A 21,233-nucleotide genomic window follows, 5' to 3' on the forward strand; every position below is an offset into this window, starting at 1 on the left:
TTGCTAGTCTCTCTTTATATGATAGTTTTGAGAGTGTTGGTGCTAATTTTGTAATTGCTCTTTGTATTCTTTCAAGTTTTGTTATACATTTTTTTTTTGTACTTGGTGACCACATCGTTGCTGCATATTCCAATCTTGGTCTTATCAAAGTGATTAGTATTTTCTTCACCATTTCTTCATCCAGGTATGTAAATACCACTTTGATTGTTCTTATTAAATTATAAATTTCTCCAAAAATCTTATTTATATGTTTCTCAGGTGACATATTATTCATAATAGTGACTCCCAGGTCCTTCTTATTGTCTACTTTTTTTATTCCTTCTTCTCCCAATTTATATGATCCTGCTATTCTTTTTTTTTTCTTCAAATTCCATTATACTACACTTCTTAGTATTGAACTCCATCTCCCACTTCCTACTCCATTCCCATATTTTATTGAGATCACTCTGTAGTGACTCACAATCTTCTTCAGTGTTCACTTTTTTCAACAGTTTTGCATAATCCGCAAAGAAGCTCATATAACTTTCAATTCCTTCAACCATATCATTAGTATATATAGCAAATATCATTGGAGCCAGAACTGTTCCCTGTGGAACACCACTTATTACTTCATCCCAATTAGAGTGTTTGTCTCTTATCATCACTCTCATTTTTCTTTCTTGCAAAAAGTCTTCCATCCATTTCAGCAGTTTGCCCTGTATTCCACCTGTAGTTTCTAATTTCTTAAGCAGCTTCTTATGTGGCACCTTGTCAAAAGCATTTTTTAGGTCTAGAAATGCACAATCAGCCCATCCATCTCTTTCATGTATTATATCTATTAGCCTTGAATAGAAACATATTAAGTTTGTGACGCATGATCGTCCTTGTCTGAATCCAAATTGTCTTGGATTTAGTACGTTTTTTTTTTTTTTTTCTAAATGCCTTACCCATCTACTTTTGATCATTCTTTCACAAAATTTTGCTATCGTGCTTGTTAGAGAGACTGGTCTATAGTTTGTAGGGTCTTCTTTGTTTCCCCCTTTATATATAGGTACTATATTTGCTCTTCTCCAATCTTTTGGAACTTTTCCTTCTTTCAAGGAACTGTTTATTAGGTTATGTATTTTGTCTGCCAGTTCATTCCTGCATTCTCTCAAAATCCACTTTGCTATTTCATCTGGTCCATGCGATTTTCTGACATCAAGATTACTCAAGTGTTTCATTATTTCATTCTTTGTTACTTCTATTTCTTTCAATCTCTCCAGGTTGTATGTTCTCCCTTGTAAACACTGATTTAAAATGCTTGTTCATAATTTCTGCCATTTCTATTTCCTCTGTGTATTCAACTTCTCCTTGTCTTAATCTCTCTAAATCTTGTTTGTTTTTCAGTTTGTTGCTTACAAATCTGTAAAATAGTTTTGGTTGATCTTTACGTTTTTCAATGACATCTTTTTCATATTTTCTCTTTTTCTCTCTGCACACTTGTACATATTCATTTCTATAACAAGTATATATTTTCCGTTTTTCAGGTCTTTTGTATTTTTCCGTTTGGTCCAGGCTTTGTCTATTTTGTCTTTTAACTCCCTACAACTTTTGTTGTACCAGCACTTTACATATTCTTTTTCTTGTTTCTGTATTGGGACATTTTTCCACTCCTTATATATATATATATATATATATATATATATATATATATATATATATATATATATATATATATATATATACTTTTTTTTTCTTTTCTTTCTTTTTTTCAAAATATTCCATTTCTCTTCCACTTTTGTTTCTTCTTTGTATATTCTTTCTATAACCGTGAATGGTTGTGTAGCGGAGGACGACGCTTCTATTTAGGGCGTGGGTGCACCGCTGCCGCCAGTGTAACCGTGAAAGGTTGTAGTTACATAAAGAGGGCTTAATGCGGGCGAGATAAACTCCAAAACGGGAGCTTTCTTCTATTTATTAACAATGAAGGCAATCTGGTTAATATTATAAGGTACAAATGGGCCCTGTGAGCGGATTACAATATGTGCCAGGCCTTGACCTAGGATACAACTGGCTGGTCATGAAGGGGTGGGGGTGGGTTAGGCGGGTCTGGGCCTAACCGCTGCGAATTCCCTGGTCTGGCTGGTCATGAAGGGGTAGGGGTGGAGGTAGGTTCTCGTCCGGCTCCTGAATTATAAAAAAAAGGGGGGGAATTAGTGGGAGTCTATGGTTTATACTCACGGTGATTGGTGACGGTAGTTGTGGATGGCGGATGAGATTGTCTCTTGGATGTGTCTCGTTGGCCTGGGTCCACTGCGTCTTGACTGAAGTCGTGATGTCGTGTCGATCTTGGAGTTGGTGCGCTGGATCTCTACAGCTGATTGGATTCGTCTGGTCTCGGCTTGGGTTTGCTGCTTGAAGGGATAGAGGGGTGGTGGTTAGTAATGCTTACCGAGTAAGGTGCTGAGTTTTGCAGATTTTGCGTTTGTCTCAGGGGAGATTGGGTCTTGTGGTAGCTGAATGGAATCTTGTGATTTGATTGAAGTTCGATCTCTTGGTTGGGAGTCTTGTTTGATATTGGATTGGAATCTTGATACGGTGCTGTGTAGAGTTGACAGGTTCTATTCTGACAGAGGTCTCTCTGTAGACATCTGTCGTATGATTGGTAGCGTACTGCCACCAGGTGGTTTAGAATCGAATTGCTTTACGATTTCACCACCGATTCTAAGATTGATGCAACTGTAGATCAAAGCTACGATCTTAGAATTCAGACTGTCGTCTCGAAGGGAGTGGTTTGTGGAGGGGTAGTGTGTAGAAAGCTTGCTGACGAAGCGAAGTCTGCTTCGTAGACAGTGATCTTGTTCTTCTGAGCTGTAGGCGTGGCTGGTTGGCGTGTATGTTGCTTGGAGCTGAATAGAATCAAGTGGCTTGATTCCTTTATTCTGGGAGCTTGAGAAGTCGAAGATAGACGATTTCTTCTTCATAGACCGTGGTCTGTTCCTTGTAAATGGTAGGCGTGGCTGGTTGGGGTGTGTTGCTTGGAGCTGAATAGAATCAAGTGGCTTGATTCCTTTATTCTGGGAGCTTGATTGAAGATATGAGAAGTCGAAGATAGACGATTTCTTCTTCGTTGACCGTGGTCTGCTCCTTCTGAATGGTAGGCGTGGCTTGAATGGCTGAAGATTTTATTCGGCCTTCTGTGGTAGGCGCGGGTGTAACCAGTGTTTCTTGGTATAAGGTAGGCTTGTCTCTTCGGAGTTTGGAATGAGAGCACCGCTCGCCAGTTTGATTGGTTGTGTAACCTTGGTTGCGTGGCTGAGTACGGCGTTTCTATTCAGAGCGTGGGAGCACCGCTGCCGCCAGTGTAACCGATAATGGTTGTGGTTACATAAGGAGGACTTAATGCGGGCGAGATAAACTCCAAAACGGGAGTTTTCTTCTATTTATTAACAATGAAGGCAATCTGGTTAACAAATATTAAAAGGTACAAATGGGCCCTGTGGGCGGATTACAATATGTGCCAGGCCTTGACCTAGGGCACAACTGGCTGGCAGCCTCTCGGCCTGCCTAGCTTTGGCCAGTAGGTTCTTGACCTACCTAGCTCTGGCCGGTAGGCTCTTGACCTACCTAGCTCTGGCGTCTGGCCGGTAGGCTCTTCACCTACCCAGCTCTGGCGTCTGGCCGGTAGGCTCTTCACCTACCCAGCTCTGGCGTTCGTGACATGGGTGTTATAGGTTATATAGGGGGTTAGTGGGTTGTTGTAACTAAAGGCGTTAGTCTCGCTATTCTATGCATTGGGGTCAGTTTTATATATGAGGGTTAGTCCTATAGTTGGTGGATGTTGTTAGGTATATTATATATATGTTAGTTTATGGGTAATATAATAGGGCAGTTATAATAAAGGATTTTAATAGGTTAGTCTGGTGACATTGGGTATCTATATCTTGTTTGTCTTGAAATGTGCTGCGTTAGATGTATGTTCTGGGAAATGCAAGGTAAGCAAGAGGGGAGTCTCGCTATGTTGCAAGCATGTGGATCACGTGCGTGGTAGGTGATGGTTAGTAATGGTTACACTTTCCCAGTTTTCTTTTTGAAAGAATTCCCTTATTTTATCAAAGAAAATCATACATCAATCTTCCTTTTCTATATTGTTCATTTTTTTCATGTATTTTTCCTCGTTTAGTTCCAGTTCAATCAATATGTGGTCACTTTTACTTATTGGTGTTTTATATTCAATCTTTTCCACTATTTTAGATTCAGATGTGATTATTAGGTCTGGTCTCGATGGTTCTTCTTCATTTCTATACCTAGTGTTCTCTTGTATCCATTGTGTCATTGTATGGTCAATAATCATCTCGAGTAGAACATTTCCCCATGAGTCTTCTCCACCCTTTACTGTCATCTCTTCCCAGCAGACTTCTTTGCAATTAAAGTCGCCCATCATAACTATTCTTCCTCCATCTTCCATTATCTAATTTAATGTTATCCTTGTGTCTTCTAACATACTTTTATGTTCACTCTCTTCCCACGAGGCTGTTTTTGGAGGCACATAATTTATCACAAACTTTCTGCTCTTCTTATCTCTGTCTTCCACTTCGATCATAATTATCTCTACTGTATTCTTTCCATATGTGACACTCCTCACGTTTATATCCTTCTTAGTCAGGAACATAACTCCACCCCCTTGTTTTGTCTCTCTGTTTCTAATCCAATAATTATATGCATCATGTCCTACACTATTGGGTAGTAGTGGACCTTTTAATTTTGTCTCTACAATTTCCATTATGTCCGGTTCTTTTTCCTTCAGATAATCATTCAGTTCATTCAATCCTGTTATTAATCCATCTATATTTGTGTAAGACACTCTTAATTTTCTGCTACTTCCATTGTATTTTCTGTTTCCCTTTTATTTTTCTCTGGTATGGTCCATCTCCTCACTTTCATATTCACTACTCTCCAATAGAATTTCTCTTTTTCTGTCTCTGTTCTGTTCTCGTTTTTTTTTTTTTCTATCTTCTTGTCTTTTCATTTTTTCCTCCTCTCTTTCCTCTCTATTCATTTCTCTTTTTATCCATACCTTTTTATATTGTTCACTGTTTGCTAGTTTCCCTGTTTTTGCTAAGATATTCTCTGCTGTCGTTTGTGACCTGAATTTAATCTTAATTGGTCTGGTCTTATCTGTACTATACTTTCCGAGCCTATACATCTCTTCAATTTGTTTCATGATTTCAGGTTCATCTTCCTGAACTAATTCTAGTAAACTGCTTACTTTTTCTTTTTCCTCTTTGATTCTTGTGGTTCTCTTAAGATTATACTTCTCTTCCATTCCTAATATAATCATACATTTCTTTTTATCTGCTAAGTCTCTTACTATATTCTCCTTCTGTCTTATCACTTTAATAACTGAGTCTTCAGTTTGTTCTTTCATTTGCTGTTTTATTATGTCAGTAAATGCAACTTTACTGTTCTCTTGGATTTTTTTTCCAACCCTGTGCTTCTTTTGCTATGGACTCTTTATTCTCTTTGTTCTTCTTCTTTAATTCCTCATTCTCATCTTTTACTTCTTGTAACTGTCTTTTTAATTCTTCTATTTCTTTAGTTAGGTTTTTGTTCACCTTCTCTAATTCTTCCAATTTGTCAACTCTCTGCGCAATCTCTGCCATTTTACCGAGCCTACTCAAGTTTTTCCTCTAGCCTTGCTAATCGGGGAAGGTTGGTATCCCCCCCCTCATTAAATCCCTGGAAATTATTATTCTCACCTTCCATTGTGCTGCTCTTATCTATATTTCTAATCTTTACATTCGGTCCTTCGCTTGTTTACAAGACGCCTGGCCTCCTGGACCAAGTCCTCCCCTTCCTCATTTCCTTCCATTTCCCTCAGTAATCCCTCCCCTTCTCCTTTTTCCTCACCTTCCCACTACACCACGAGCTTTCCCCTTCCCTGTAAATACAATAAGGTACTTCCTTGACGTTGAGATCCACGAAAATTTCACTTTTTCTTCGGAACTCCAATCTTCGCCGTCCATCCGACTAATGTGTGTGTAAGTGTGTGTGTGTGTGTGTGTGTGTGTGTGTGTGTGTGTGTGTGTGTGTGTGTGTGTGTGTGTGTGTGTGTGTGTGTGTGTGTGTGTGTGTGTGTGATTCACCATCGTGTTGGATTATATGTTGGTCTCATGATCAACAGCTATTACCCTCCCAGATGAGAGTTCAGAGCTTATATATTACCTGATCCATGGGTCATGTTGCAACCCTACACACACACACACAACCCAACTTGCTTGTGTGCATCTATCTCCTTCTTATAATGGAGGTAGCCAAGTCAAAATGTATTTACCTATTCCACTACCATCCATCACCCTTTCCTCCCTCTCATCTTAGCTCCTCATGGATGAAGGGTCATCCCTGTCTCCCGCCCAGTACCCTGAGTCAGATGCAATGCAGCAAAACGTTGCTTCTGACCCAGGGCAGTATTTATCTAATTGTAGTATGAGGGAAAGGAGCAACACCCATGTGATCCTGTCTCCTATTCTCCAATTTATCATCCCTAACCTCAACTTCATGTGTGGTTCCAACTTGGTTTATGACCTTAATTTCCAGTTATCATATTAAGATTTGAATTCATGTATTGTTCCAGTATGGGCTGTATCACCTTCTAAGATATTCCAAGTGTTCATGCATCTATATGAAAAAAATTATTTTTTTATATCCTTTACACATATAGTCTTTCTTAATTTATTCTCATGACCCCTTAAAGCCCTCCTATCTTTCATTAAGAGATCTCTTATGCCAATGTAGTCTATTCCTTAAGCAACCTGAATAATGCAATTGTACTGCCTTTCTTTTTTATTTTTCACATGCTTGTGTATGCACGTGCCAATCTGCCTACCTGTTTCCCTTAATCCCTCTTTGTTTAAGTATATTTTCATAATTTGCTGGCAGTAGTTTCAGTACTTTACAATATTTTATAGCTGTACTTACTAAACAAATGATTTTGCAAAAACATCTTTGAAAACCAAACCATTTTAAATGTATAGATACATATAATTAAAGATATTAACTAAATGCAATTTAGGTTGGAAAGTAATAGTTCAGGATTAGGCTCCCACAACTGATTTTGATCCAAATGTTTCCTCCTTAGTCATAATTGGAGAGAAAAAACGTAATCAGACCATCTTTTCCTTAAACATCTTTAGGAACTGGATAGAAAAAGACACAAGAACTTCCTCCTGTAGTTAGTAAGAGCACACTGTGTCTATGCTGTTCTATTTGGGTTCATTTTCAGATAGCCAAGGGAAGTGCCCCCAGCCACACAAAACATTACATATCTTGGATACTCCTGAAAGTCTAAGATATGCAGGATAGATAGGAGGCTTGGACCTGTTCTAGATCATGTCTTTACTGTTAATCCCCACAAGATGGTGACATACTCTGCAGATTATCCTCTAGTATACTACAGGTGGTCTTATATTTAGGGAGCCAGATTCTGGATTGAAGGATCTCAGTCAACTTAGACCTCATTCTCTTGGATGTTGAACAGTCACCTATCTCATCGCAGTTGTCATATCAGCATTACCCAGCTTCCCATCCTCCTACCCGTTCCATTTCCATTTCAGTTTGTCCTGGCTTCGTTGGCCAATGCGTTCCTTCCTAGCTTTAGCCTCAATTCTGGGTAAAAGACCAGCTCTAGAAGACCAATCCGACAACGCCCAAAGGCATTACCAAAAAAGTAAGTTCAGGTCACAAGAAGACCAAAGTGCTGGTGCTCATATTCAAATTTACAGGCGTTTCTGGTAAACATTAACAATATTCTGTTCTTATTTCAACTGTTGCAGACAGCAGACTAACCATGTATGATCAACACCACAGTAATCTGAACAAGAAACTCTTCTTTGCAGATTCTCTACCCTTTGAGGATGAGAACCTGACACAAGAAAGTGAAATGCCCCCTGAGTTCGAGTTGAGTGACAATACCCTTGATTCATCAGTGCCACTGAAGAAGATTTTACTCTGGAATGAAGTAAGTTAGTTCTCTGCTAATGTTCTCACTTCCTCCAAACTCTTAAAAGGGCAAGAAAATATATAATACAACTATGCAAGCCATTTAGATAATGGAGAACTGATCAAATACAGATACATTAAAGTGCCAGAAATGACGGCTACGATATATTATTAATGAGTGGGCGTTAATCCCACCACTACTGTACTAAATATGTAGTGTCACATTTTGCAGCTACGATAGACTTATAAATGAAAGGATGGGCCTTCATAAAATCGTGTCCAATCCCGAGCACCACGGACGAGGATGACAATTATTCAAATATATCTATGCAATGTTGATTGGGAAATCCTACGTTAAGTCTGATTATTTTGATTAGTAATCACGAGATGGTTATCGTGTTTCGCTGCCACCATTCCAATCACAAAGCTAAATATATATATATATATATATATATATATTTATATATATATATATATATATATATATATATATATATATATATATATAATATATATACACACACACACACACACACACACACACACATATATATATATATATATATATGTATATATATATATATATATATATATTAATATAAATATATATATATATATATATTTATAATTCGACCACTATCTGTGGTCCTCTTCTGCTGAGGAGGACCACAGATAGTGGTCGCAATATAGATTTTCTGTCCATCTTATTTCATTCTCCGACAATGGGTCAATAAGTCTTATTTTACAAATGTATATTTATTTTTATATATATATATATATATATATATATATATATATATGTATATATATATATATATACACATATGTGTGTGTCTGTGTGTGTGTGTGTGTGTGTGTGTGTGTGTGTGTGTGTGTGTGTGTGTGTGTGTGTGTGTGTGTGTGTGTGTGTGTCTGTGTGTGTGTGTATATATATATATATATATATATATATATATATATATATATATATATATATATATATATATATATATATATATATACATATATATATATATATATTAGAACACGTGGTAACCCGTGACCAACACACGGTTTTATTCCATTCTCCCCCTTTAGGCCGTTTTTGTGCCACTCATATTTGCGAAATCCCGGTTAAAGGGAATTAGAGAAAAATTCAAGTTTACAAGTTGGTTTACTGATTTATGAGACGATAATATTTTTAATCTTATACACAATTATAATATACATTTACCTCCTTAATTTGTACACAATGTAAAATAAACATGATAAGTATAATACGCAATAAACACAGCATACACAGGCGTGGGGGTATAAATATAACGCTTCTACGCCGTACAAGAATGTCCGTCTCTTTTCACTTGAGATTCTTATTCATTTACATGCTAATTTGAATTGTTCAATATTAATCAAAATCCTTACCCTGGATTATTATCTATGAACAAATTATGAAACATATAGGTAGCTTAGGGGGTAGTGATTTAACGCCCCCAATGGCGTGAATAGAACGTTTGGGTATTACGTCTCTAACCTTCTGGCCACCTTTGTTTAGGTATCCTGTCCTACGTAATAATATAACCAAACACATACGTATACTAAGCTAATCACATAATTTTTCTTTATCGTTGGGAGAGAGCACTCTAGACCACAATCCCTTTCAAAAACGATTTCTCCTATAACCTATTAGGGGGCATTTAGACGGCCAAACGGTTTGAAAAACCCGGTTTGTCAAACAAGTGTTTGAAGTGATGTTTGACCGTGTGAATAGGGTATTTGGTTGTCAAACACGTTCGACAAACGTGTTTGACGACCAAGTACCCCATTCACACGGTCAAACATCATTTCAAACACTTGTCTGACAAACCGGGTTTGTCAAACTGTTTGACTGTGTAAATGGCCCTTTAGTTCCTCTAACCTATTACAAAGGATTCTTCCGATCGTCATGCTCGACCGGTCCGTTTATTTATGTGTTTGTGTAACTCCCCTATCCCATTATGTCTGTTGTGATGGAATCCTACATAATAAATTGTTATAGATTCTAACTACTATCTCCAGATGTTCCATTACTTCCAATTATTTCACTGAACTACTGGAACGTTATTTGTGATGGAGCCTTTGGCCCAGAATGCCTACCCCACGCTTGATACGCGCCAGTTGCCCGTGATGTTCGTATCTCTCGACGAAGGCCCCGTCTAGCACTTCGTAATACAAGTCAAGGTTCCGCTACTTCGTTTTCTTGTGAAACATTTGTGTTAAAAATCCTAATATATATATATATATATATATATATATATATATATATATATATATATATATATATATATATATATATATATATATTCTTCTAATGGAATCCTGAACTGAAGGGTGGGAAATTTTCTCCTAAATTTAAGATTCCTAATCGGTTCTTACATACGAATACGTCCTCATGTCGTAATGGAGGGGTGGAGTGAGAGCTTTAATGTCCACCATGCCCACTCGCGATTTAGTCAGGTAACTTCGAGAAAAAGAAAAGGATAATTTAAATCCCTGGCCTTACAGCATCTTTCCTAGGAAACGCATTGTAAACAAGATTTGCTGTAGAGATTCAACCTATTCATCTTCCATCTCTTAGATCGGAGACTTTCCATTTCACACACTTTGAAGTACTTAATTGCCCCCAATCAGTTCATTAAGTCACACGTATGAGTTGTACTATAATAGTTCCTTGGGTTATCATCATCCTCGGACTTTGGTGACCATTCCACTATGCCCCATGTCATTTTCAAAAAATCTAAGTCTTGACATAAGTCATAATTTTTATAACTAACCTTGTGATCCTCAGTCTGTTTTCCTATAATTATTTTTCAACTAATTCCATCACAGTAGGTACTGATGATGTAATTTCTTTATATCAAACAAATGATTGGAATGTTCCTGAAGATTACATACTGTTGTTTAATATTTTCATTTTTTTATGTGCAACCACCTTTCTATTGTTGTGGCATTCTACCAGTGACATCACCTTTATTTTCATGGCTCCACTTTTGAATCACCTACACATTTTTCTTTTTTCTATAAAATCTGAATGTGAAGGAGGATAATGAGGAAAAGGTAGTTGCAGTGTATAGTGCTGAGAAAATGACAGTGATGAGTTAGGAAAATAGAGGAGAAATAAGGAAGGATGAGGTGAAAGCAGTTGTTAAGAAGATAAAAGCAGGTAAGGCACCTGGGTTGGATGGGTGTCATGCAGAATGTCTGAAAAAAGGAGGTACAGCGATGGTGGTCTGGCTGATGAGGTTATTTAATGTTTGTTTAAGAGAGGGTCGAGTGTCGGAGGACTGGAGGAGTGTCTGTATAGTTCTGTTTTACAAAGGAAAAGGGGACAAGTGTGAATTTAGCAGTTTCAGAGGGATCAGTTTTTAAGTGTGGTTGGGAAGGCTTATGGGAGGGTCTTCATTGAAAGGGTTAGGAGAGGAACAGAGGGAGTAATTGGTGAGGAACAGTGTGGGTTTAGGAACGGTAGGGGTTGAGTGGATCAGATTTTGTGGTAAGACAGATATGTGAGAAAACTTTAGGAAAAGGTAAGGTTTTTTTGTGGGGGGGGGCTTTTATGGATTTGGAAAAGGCTTATGACAAGGTAGACAGGAAGGCACTGTGGGAGGTATTGCAGATATATAGAATAGAAAGAAATCTGTTGAGAGCAGTCAAGAGTTTTTACAAGAGTAGTAGTGCTTGTGTTTGAATCAGAAATGGAGGGAATGTGTGGTTTGAGGTAAAGGTGGGACTCCACCAGGGATGTGTTATGTCGCCTTGGCTGTTCAATTTATATATAGATGGGGTGGTGCGAAAGGTAAATGCAAGGGTAATGGGACGGGGACTGGAGATGGTTAAAGGAAATGGAAAAACATGGGAGATAAGCCAGTTGCTGTTTGCTGACGACACTGCGCTTGAGGCAAGATCAGAGGAGGGATTAAGGAAGTTAGTGACAGAGTTTGGAAAGGTGTGCGAAAGAAGCAAGTTCAAGATAAATGTGGGTAAAAGTAAGGTGATGAGATGTACAAGGGGAGAATGTGGCAGAAGACTGGAAGTGAGTATTAAAGGTCAACTGAGAATGTTTTCAAAAAGGGGGTGAATATTTGCCAGATGTATGGTTTTTTTTTTTTTTTTTAATAATAATGCAAAGATAAATCCTGATTTTTACGTCATCCCTGGATGGTGGAAGAAGAAAATTTACTAACGTAAGAATTTCTCACACACTGGGAAATTGGGGAAGGGGGATAGCTGCAGTTGGGAGCCAAAGTTCAGAAAATTTGAGACGCCAACTGAGACCACGCACGTCCTTTACTAGCCGAACGCGTAATTTCGAAGGACCAGATAAATATGTTTCTCAGAAGAAGGAGAGGGGGTAATAAGCTCGTGTAAATTACAGCCCCAATGTGGCTAAACAAAATAGAAGATATAACATTGATTTTATTGTGATTTAATGTTTTCACAAGTCAATCACATACAGTTGATATTAGACAAGTTTCTATATTCACTTAATGTTTGTTAGCATATATATATATATATATATATATATATATATATATATATATATGTATATACATCATGATCAATATGCTTCACAAAAGGGTCACCTATCAACTAATTGGAGGAGACACATACATGTATGGTTGGAGACATCCCACCTAATTAGCCCTACGCGCTCTAACACCTAGCTAAAATTATAAAATACCTCACGGAAATATTCCTCTGTTCACTCTAATGATACTGCACTAGTTTCGTAGAGTCTTCAGATAGGAACGCGTCCTCAGACGATCAGGATGGTCCGGATGTCTAGTGATTTGATCGTCTTTGTCTGGGGCGGTTGGACCTAAGCCACGTCCCTCGTCGATGGCGCCAAACTCGCGCAGAGGAAGGGAATTGAAGACCAAGGTTCCATTTCCTCTATTTCGACGATTTCTCCGTGCGTAGTTCACACTCTAGAAGTCAATTTTCCTGAACACACTGAATCACTGGAGTGGGATTGGCAATGGCTCACGACTGAATTCCATTGTTTGAATTCAACACCGGTCACCGAGTACACATTTTTTTTCACGTATTATCCACTTTAAGTTTTCCTGTGCATACGGGCCTCATTACAATGAATCACTGGAGTGTGATTGGCGATGGCCAACGACGGGAATGCTTTGTTCGTTGTGATTTCACAAAGTTCACATTAGCTAGGCAACGAGGTCTTCAGGGGACGCGTTTTGCGAGAAGGTCGAGCGGCTACTGAGGGGACGCGATGCTTGTGGCACCGTGGGTGGGGTACGATGCGATGTTTTTAGCGGGCATTTTTCTAATCATTAATTTGCGTGACGAATGCGGCGTAATGTCGGGGCAGTAGTTGAGGCGATTCTAGTAGTCTTGGGAAATAATTGCTAGTTAGATGTAATAATAATATTAATATTGATGATGATGATGATAATAACAATGATGATAGTAATGATAATAATGATGATAACAATGATAATAATAACAACAACAACAACAACAACAACAACAACAACAACAACAACAACAACAACAACAACAATAATAATAATAATAATAATAATAATAATAATAATAATAATAATAATGTATATAGCCCATTAAGTATCAGGCTGTAAGCACACACGTTGGAGGCAACAGCCCTCTATGCGTAGAATATATACACAACCATATCGCAAACAAAAATAACACAACTACATGCACAAACATCAACATAAAAATTTTCTTCTACTGAAATTATTTTCATTTCTAACTTTCTCTCCTACTACATCTTCTCATTTCAGTTTACCTACCACTAAAATTATTTCCAATTTCTCTATCTTTCCCTAAGACTAAGCCTCCTACTCGTTTTCTAACTTTGTTGGATGAGGATAAGAAGAATAAATATTCCCACGTAACCTCACGGTTACACATATTAATCCCAGTCTCCAATCCCAAGTTTCCTGCCCACACCTCCAAAACCACGACACCACGAAATAAAAATCCCTAATCGCCCGGTGGTAGAAGCCCTCTTTTATACACAACTATTTTTTCATTTTCATACAGACATCTCTTTCCCTCCCACAACTACCGATCCCGCTCGAGCGGATGGTCTGTCCTAGCTAGTTCACTAGTCCACTAGTTAGAAGGAAAGGAACATATGATCCTAACTAACTTAATTTAAACTAGACTAAACAAAAAGTGGCAAGCATGCAGGTGAGGGGGGGGTATGAAACGCAGCGGACTCTCCAACAAAAACAATAAGCATATGAACAAATTGTGACACATAGGCAAAAATGCATAGATTATAACACAAAAATACAAAGACACAAAAAACATAATATGGTGAATTAACTAAAGTTAATTGATAAGTTGAGACATTTCAGTTTTAACATTATACCACCTTTGGTGACTTCGAGCATGAGCTTACGAAGACATCTTTGAATGATGAGGTGAGATGATTCCTAACTAAAATTGAGGATACTTAGACTCAATAAGGCACTGCAACCAATTAGCACTAAACTCTCACAACAAATGCCGTGGAAAAGGGGGACTGGCAACTTTAACTCGCTTGAAAGGGGAACAAAAATGCAAAGAAGTAATTACTGGATGCCTTAAGACTTCCAGCGCTTTCACAGAGTGAAGGAAAAAGTAATAGCCGAAGGGGTCGAAAAAGAAACGAAAGAAAATGGGAAATACCAGGTAGTGTGTGACAACGCCAAAGTTGTGACAAATTCATAAAAAATATACGTTTTTACATAGTCTACTGTGTATATTTTTGTTACATGTATCCTTGTACCATACCCACATTGGAACACGAAAGGGCATCCAAATCCGATCAATCTTCTTCACTCGATATGAAGTCACTTTCGTATTGCGTACTGGCCATGTTGAAGAATGTAAACAACAGTTGTTACGTCATCAGTATGCCCTAGTTATGGAAAATATAACTACGACATTGAAAATTTCGTCTGCTATCAGGCACTTTTAAGATCATGCTATTTGAATAAAATTAAGACTATAAAATGCTAGAAATGTGCATTTTAGTGCTCTAGCTTCTTCTAATTTATATTTTCATGCATGAAATAACAAAAAATAAAGAAATACAAAACCTTCTCAGCTGACCTTTATGGGAGAGAGACTAGAGGAAGTGGATAGTTTTAGATACTTGGGTGTGAATGTGGCGGGAAAGGAATGGGGGAAGGTGGAGGTAGAATGTAGATTGAGAGTAGCAATTAAATGTCTTAGGGGTTTAAAAAGTGTATTGAGAAATAGACGTTTGGGAATGGATGCTAAGAGGAAATTGTATGAAGGAGTGATCATGCTGACAGCACTGTATGGGGCAGAAACATGGAATATAAGAGAGGAAGAGAGGAGGCGTTTGAATGTGTTTGAGATGAGGTGCCTGAGAAGTATGATAGGGGTTACTAGGCTAGATAGAGTGAGAAACGAAGAGGTGATAAGGAGAACGCGGGTGGAAAGGGAGTCGGGAGATAGGGTTGATGAAAGAATATGGGGATGGTTAGGAAACATGAAAAAATGAGTGAAGAAAGATTAGTAAAAGAGGTGTGGAAGGCAGAGGAGTGAACATGAGGGGGCAACCAAGGATGAAATGGATGGATGGAGTAGGGTAAAAGGGGCATTGGAAAAGAGGGGAATGTTTGTTGAAAAAGAACATGAGAGGATAGAAGATAGGGGTGAATGGAGAATGGTTGTGTATGGATGATACTGTGATGCATGAAAGGGAGTGGGTGGGGAATGGGGGGGGTGAGGGAGGATGTGTGAAAAATTAATTTTATGCTGCCTGAAGGGATTTCCCCTTCTTCTCTTTTTCTGCATGAGGGGACGGAGAGTGGGGTCGCCGATTTAATGAAGCGGCCTTGCTGTGGATGTGCTGTGTCTTGCGACACTGCTTCTGACCCGGGCAGTGGGCGAGATGCAGGGATGACCCGTCATCCAAGAAGAGCGAAGATAAGAGCGAGGGAGGAGGGTGAATGTGAGTGGAGTATGTGGGAATGGAACGGGTGGGTATGGATTTTATGCCTTTGTTTTTTGGCTACCTCCCTTGTATGGGGGAAAAAGGCTTTGGTATATGTATGCATATATAAAATATTAGCTATAATCACACTTCCTTTGTTGCAGACCATAGTTAAAAGAAAAAAAAGTCCTTTGAAAATTTAATTGAATGACACCCAGTTTATACCTGTACAGTATCTCTTTCCAAATTCATTTCTCTACCATTCCATTTCAAGCCTTTTTTTAAAGATTCACAATGGTTTAAATGCTTATAACTCACCACATTGTCTTTTACTTATATTAACAATAGTACCAAAGATACACAGATGTTAGAGTTATGTACCTCTTTCCATAGAGCTTCATAGTTATAGCTTTGTCGCCTATAGATTCTCTTTTTGTTCACTACATTTCTGCTCCTCTACCAATATTTTGAAGATATTACTTTGACTACTATTCCTGTGTACACCAGCCAGTAAAAGCTAAACCTGCTACAACACTTAATTAGGTGTCCTTTCAGTTGCCACAGTATGATGAAAATATTATCTTGTAATATCTATATCAATGTTCAAATCAATGCTCTTACCAAGTACTTTTTCTTCCTATGGTCATCAGGTATACCGTAGCCCAACCTTTGGTGTAGGCTTTGGAAGGGAGCCCTTCATAAGGGCTGGATGTGACATCAACATGTGCATGACCACTCATAATCGATCCTTTGTCCCTCTCCACCACTTTGATGCCGTTGTATGGCACTTCAGGTCACATGACAAGTCCCTGCCAGAAAAAAGGTGAGAGAGAGAAAGTTCAGCTGTGGATAAATTCTTGGGTGGTATAAAAATATTATGAGAAATAGGTATTGTAGGTGAATGCAAAGGAAAGGTTGTATGAAAGAGTGATTGGACTTCTGATGCTTAATGGAGCAGACTCAGAATACAAGGAAGGCATAGAGGAAGATACTGAATGTTTCCAGGTTTAAGTGTTTCATAAATATGGTAAGTAATAAATGAATGGATGGAATAAGGTGGAGGTTAAACAGAAAATGTGTGTAGTAAGGGAGCTGCCAAACAGGGTAGAACAGAGAATGCTGAGAAGGTCTGGGCATGCAGAAAGAATAAGAAAAGACTAGCAAAGAGAATGTGGAAAGCAGAAATGGATGGAGTAAAACTGAGATCAAAAGAGAAATGGATGTCAAATGTCTGATAAGAAAGGAAAAGAGGGTAATAAGACAGGAGTGAATAGAGGGACATTATGAATAAATGAAGGGAGGATGCATGGATATTGATGGAGGGATATTGTGAATGAACAAGGAAAAGAGGGTAAAAAAACAGGAGTCAATGGAGGGATACTGTGAATGAACAAAGGGATGATGCAGCCTGAAGGTATATTATTTCTATTTCCTTCATAATTTTGAGTGAATGACTGGTTAGGGGTGGAGCATGGTGAAGCAGTGGGTGTAAACCAGCTCAAGCTGTTGGATCTTACTGTGGGAGAACTGTGCCTCATTATGTTGTTTTTTACTCAAGTAGCCTAGTGTGGTGGAGGACAGTGTCACCCTTTGTCCACAAAGCACTAAGATAGGAATGGTGATTGAAGGAATTCTATTTGTTGATGATGTGGGATCATATTTTAACTAGGTCTTTTCCATCATATGGGGCAAAGGGCCTCTGGTATACAAGTCTATGACTCCATGTATGCATACTCTTGCACATGTACAACAAACCTGGTCTCCTTCTATTCGAGACTAATAGAAATAATACAAGAGAGGGATGGATGGGCAGACTGTGCCTATCTAGACCTACAAAAAGCATTTGATGAGTTACCACACATGAAATGAATAAGAAAAGTAAAATCAATAGGTGGCATCGGAGGTAAATTATTGGAGTGGATGGAAGACTTCCTGACTGGGAGAAAAATGAAGGTAGTAATTAAAGACAAATACTCGAAATGGGAAGAAATGATAAGTGGTGTCCCGCAAGGGTCGGTGCTGGTTCCAATCATGTTTGCCACATATATAAACGAAATGGATGAAGGAGTGGAGTGTTATATGAATTTCTTCGCAGATGACGCAAAAATACTAAAGAAAGTAAGAACAGAGGAGAATCGTGAATCATCACAATCAGACCTGGACAAAATCTGAAAATGGACTCAAAAATGGGAAGTGAATTTCAATATTAAGAAATGTAGTATAATGGAGTTTGGAAAAAGTAAAAACAGAATAACAAAAAAATATAAAATTGGTGAAGAAGAAAAAAAAAAAGTGAACTCGGAAAGAGACCTTGGAGTAATGATCAGCAAAGACATGACAAAATAGTCGGAGAAACCTTCAAACTATCTTAAGGTCAATGAAAGTGGCATTTGACTATTTGGATGAAGAAATTATTTTAAAAAAAAAATCAGTTACATTAATAAGACCAAAACTGGAATACGTAGCGACACTATGGACACCCAGTACTAAAAAGAATATAAAGAAATTAGAAAGAATACAGAGAGCAACGACAAAGTTGGCACCAGCTCTTTCCAAATTAACATACGAACAAAGATTATCCAAATTGGAACTACCAACACTAGAGCAGAGAAGAGAAAGAGGTGATCTACTGACTATCTATAGAATCATGAAAGGAATGAAAATCCTTGATAGAAAGGATTTACTAAAAAGTAACAATGGAAAAACAAGAGGACACAAAAAGAAACTCAAAAAAGATAAATATAGAAGAGATCTGAAAAAATAGCTTCCCACACAGAGTGCTGCATATCTGGAATAATCTAGATCAAGAAACAGTGTGTGCAAACAAAATTCAAGATTTTAAGAAAAAAATTGATGCTAAAAGATACAAAGACGGGTCATCATGAGCATAGCTCCCTTCCCGTATAATACAATTAGGTAAATACACTGCATGCACATCTGCATATCTTTATTATTACCATTTCTATTATTACTGTTATTATTAACATCACTTTTATTACATTAACATTAGTATTAAATGTTTTTTTTATAGATCCAACCACACACGATGGGTGTTTTTCATGGTTGAATCTCCTGTCCATCTTTTTGCTGACCTGAAGCCATACAACAACCTCTTCAACTGGACCATGACCTACAGATTGGATTCAGATGTCCCATTGCCGTGAGTCACTTTTAAAGATGCTGTTGTTTATTAAAATTCTGAAATAGAATGGAAAAAATATGGTATTTGTGTATTTCTGGACTGTGACTTAGATCTCCCTATAGTTTGGGATGTGAGGAATTTTTTGGTTCATATGCATTTAATAATACTGAATTTGGCCCTGGGATTGCCATGTTAATAAAATCCAACATGGCCACCATCTGAACCAAATGTCAATTGTAGTTTCAAAATGAAAAGGGCTAGAATAGTTTATGTTTGTCAGTTTTCGGTATTTATTATTGTGGCACTCCTTTAGATGTGGATCTTCATTTATTAATTTCTAAACATTAATTGCTCTTTGGTGAAGATAATGAAATTAATTGAGAAACCTAAACAAATTAACATCATGAATGAAAACTCTACAACCTCATATCAGGACATTTTCTTCAGTTCCCATCTAACTTTATTTTTTCTCTTTTAGTTATGGAAGGGTGAATCACCTTCGAGTACCATTGCCCAAATCAAGGAGGAATTATGCATCAACCAAGACCAAACTGGCTGCATGGTTTGTCTCCAATTGCAAAACAGATGGATTTCGTGAAATGTATGTTTTACACTATGTCTCCAACCAGAGCCATACAGTAAAAAACTTTAGTCAACATGTCATCTTGCTATCTTCCCATGTATGATTAACACTGAAAAAGATGTAAATATAAATGTGGAATGTATATACACATACACACACACACGACAGTCGAAGTGACAGCGAAGTTTGGAACTCTAAGAAAAAATTCAAATTTCGTGGATCTCAACGACAAGTACCTGTGTTGTATTAATAGGGAAGGGGAAAGCTCGTGGTGTAGTAGGAAGGTGAAGAAAAAGAAAAAGGGGAGGGATTACTGAGGAAAATGGAAGGAAATGAGGAAGGGGACGAACGGGCCTCAGAAGTCAGAAGGAATGTCAACAAGAGGTGCGCAGACGATAGAGGTGAAGTCGAAGAGCTTAGAAGGAATGTAACAATTAGAAATATAGATAAGAGCAGCGCAGTGGAAGGTGAAGATAATTATTTCCATGGATTTAATGAGGAAAAACAAGAGAAAATGAATGAACAGTGGGAGGTTAGGTTCAGTCAAATTAAACGGATTACACATAGAGTTAATAAATTTGAAGAACTAAAGAAGGAGAACCAAAACCTAAACAAAGGAGTAAAGGATGAGAATGAGGAATTAAAGAATAATAAAGATAATAAAGAGTCCATAGCAAAAGAGGTACAAGGTTAGAGAAAAGTCCAAGAGGACAACAAAATTGAATTTAGAGATATAGTGACACAATGGATGAAAGAACAAACCAATGACACAGTTATTAAAGTGATGAGGGAGAAGGAGAATATAGTAAGAGACTTAGCGGATAAAAAAAATGTATAATTATATTAGGGATGGAAGAGAACCATAACCCAAATAGGACTACAGGAGTAAAGGAGGAGAGGGAAAAAGTAAACAAGATATTAGAAGTAGTTCAAGAAGATGAACAAGAAACAGGGAAAGAAATTGAAAAATTGAAGAAATATATAGACTAGGGAAATGCAATACAGATAAGACCAGACCAATTAAGGTTAAATTCAGGTCACAAACGACAGCAGAGAATATATTATCAAAAACAGGGAAACTAGCAAAAAGTGATCAATATAAACAGGTGTGGATAAAAAAGAGAGATGAATAAAGAGGAAAGAAAGGATGAGAAAATAAGAAGAATAGAAGCTAAGGAAAAAAAACAGAAAAGAACAAAGAGAAATTCTATTGGAGAGTAGTGGATATGGAAGTGAGGAAATGGTTCATAGCAGAGAAAAACGGAAGGGAAACAGAAAACACGATGGAGGTAGCAGAAAATTAAAAGTGTCTTACACAAATATAGATGGCTTAATAATAGGCTTGAATGAACTGAATGATTACCTCATGGAAAAGGATCCTAACATAATGGGGATTGTGGAGACAAAATAGAAAGGTCCATTACCACCCAACAGTGTAGGACATGGTGTATATATTCATTGGATTAGAAACAGAGAGGTAAAACAAGGGGGTGGAGTTATGTTCCTGACTAACAAGGATATAAATGTGAGGAATGTCACATATGGAAGGAATAGAGTGGAAAAGATCATGATGGAAACAGAGGACAGGGACAAGA

General features: G+C 37.7%; 1 protein-coding gene across 4 annotated transcripts in view; it reads left to right on the forward strand.

The window, feature by feature from the left end:
- LOC143035218 (alpha-(1,3)-fucosyltransferase C-like) overlaps nucleotides 1-21,233 on the forward strand; it is a 59,484-nt gene that overhangs the window by 22,591 nt on the left and 15,660 nt on the right. For 3 of the 4 annotated variants that reach the window (XM_076201958.1, XM_076201960.1, XM_076201959.1), the window contains 5 exons: nucleotides 7,575-7,687; nucleotides 7,857-7,978; nucleotides 16,564-16,736; nucleotides 18,945-19,073; nucleotides 19,534-19,656. In XM_076201958.1, coding sequence (XP_076058073.1) covers nucleotides 7,575-7,687; nucleotides 7,857-7,978; nucleotides 16,564-16,736; nucleotides 18,945-19,073; nucleotides 19,534-19,656 — 660 coding nt within the window. The remainder of the gene's footprint in view (nucleotides 1-7,574; nucleotides 7,688-7,856; nucleotides 7,979-16,563; nucleotides 16,737-18,944; nucleotides 19,074-19,533; nucleotides 19,657-21,233) is intronic. The other variant, XM_076201961.1, reaches the window with a different exon arrangement.

Source organism: Oratosquilla oratoria, chromosome 18 (assembly GCF_046742065.1).
Source record: "Oratosquilla oratoria isolate Oo_2021 chromosome 18, ASM4674206v1, whole genome shotgun sequence".
Classification (NCBI taxonomy): domain Eukaryota; kingdom Metazoa; phylum Arthropoda; class Malacostraca; order Stomatopoda; family Squillidae; genus Oratosquilla; species Oratosquilla oratoria.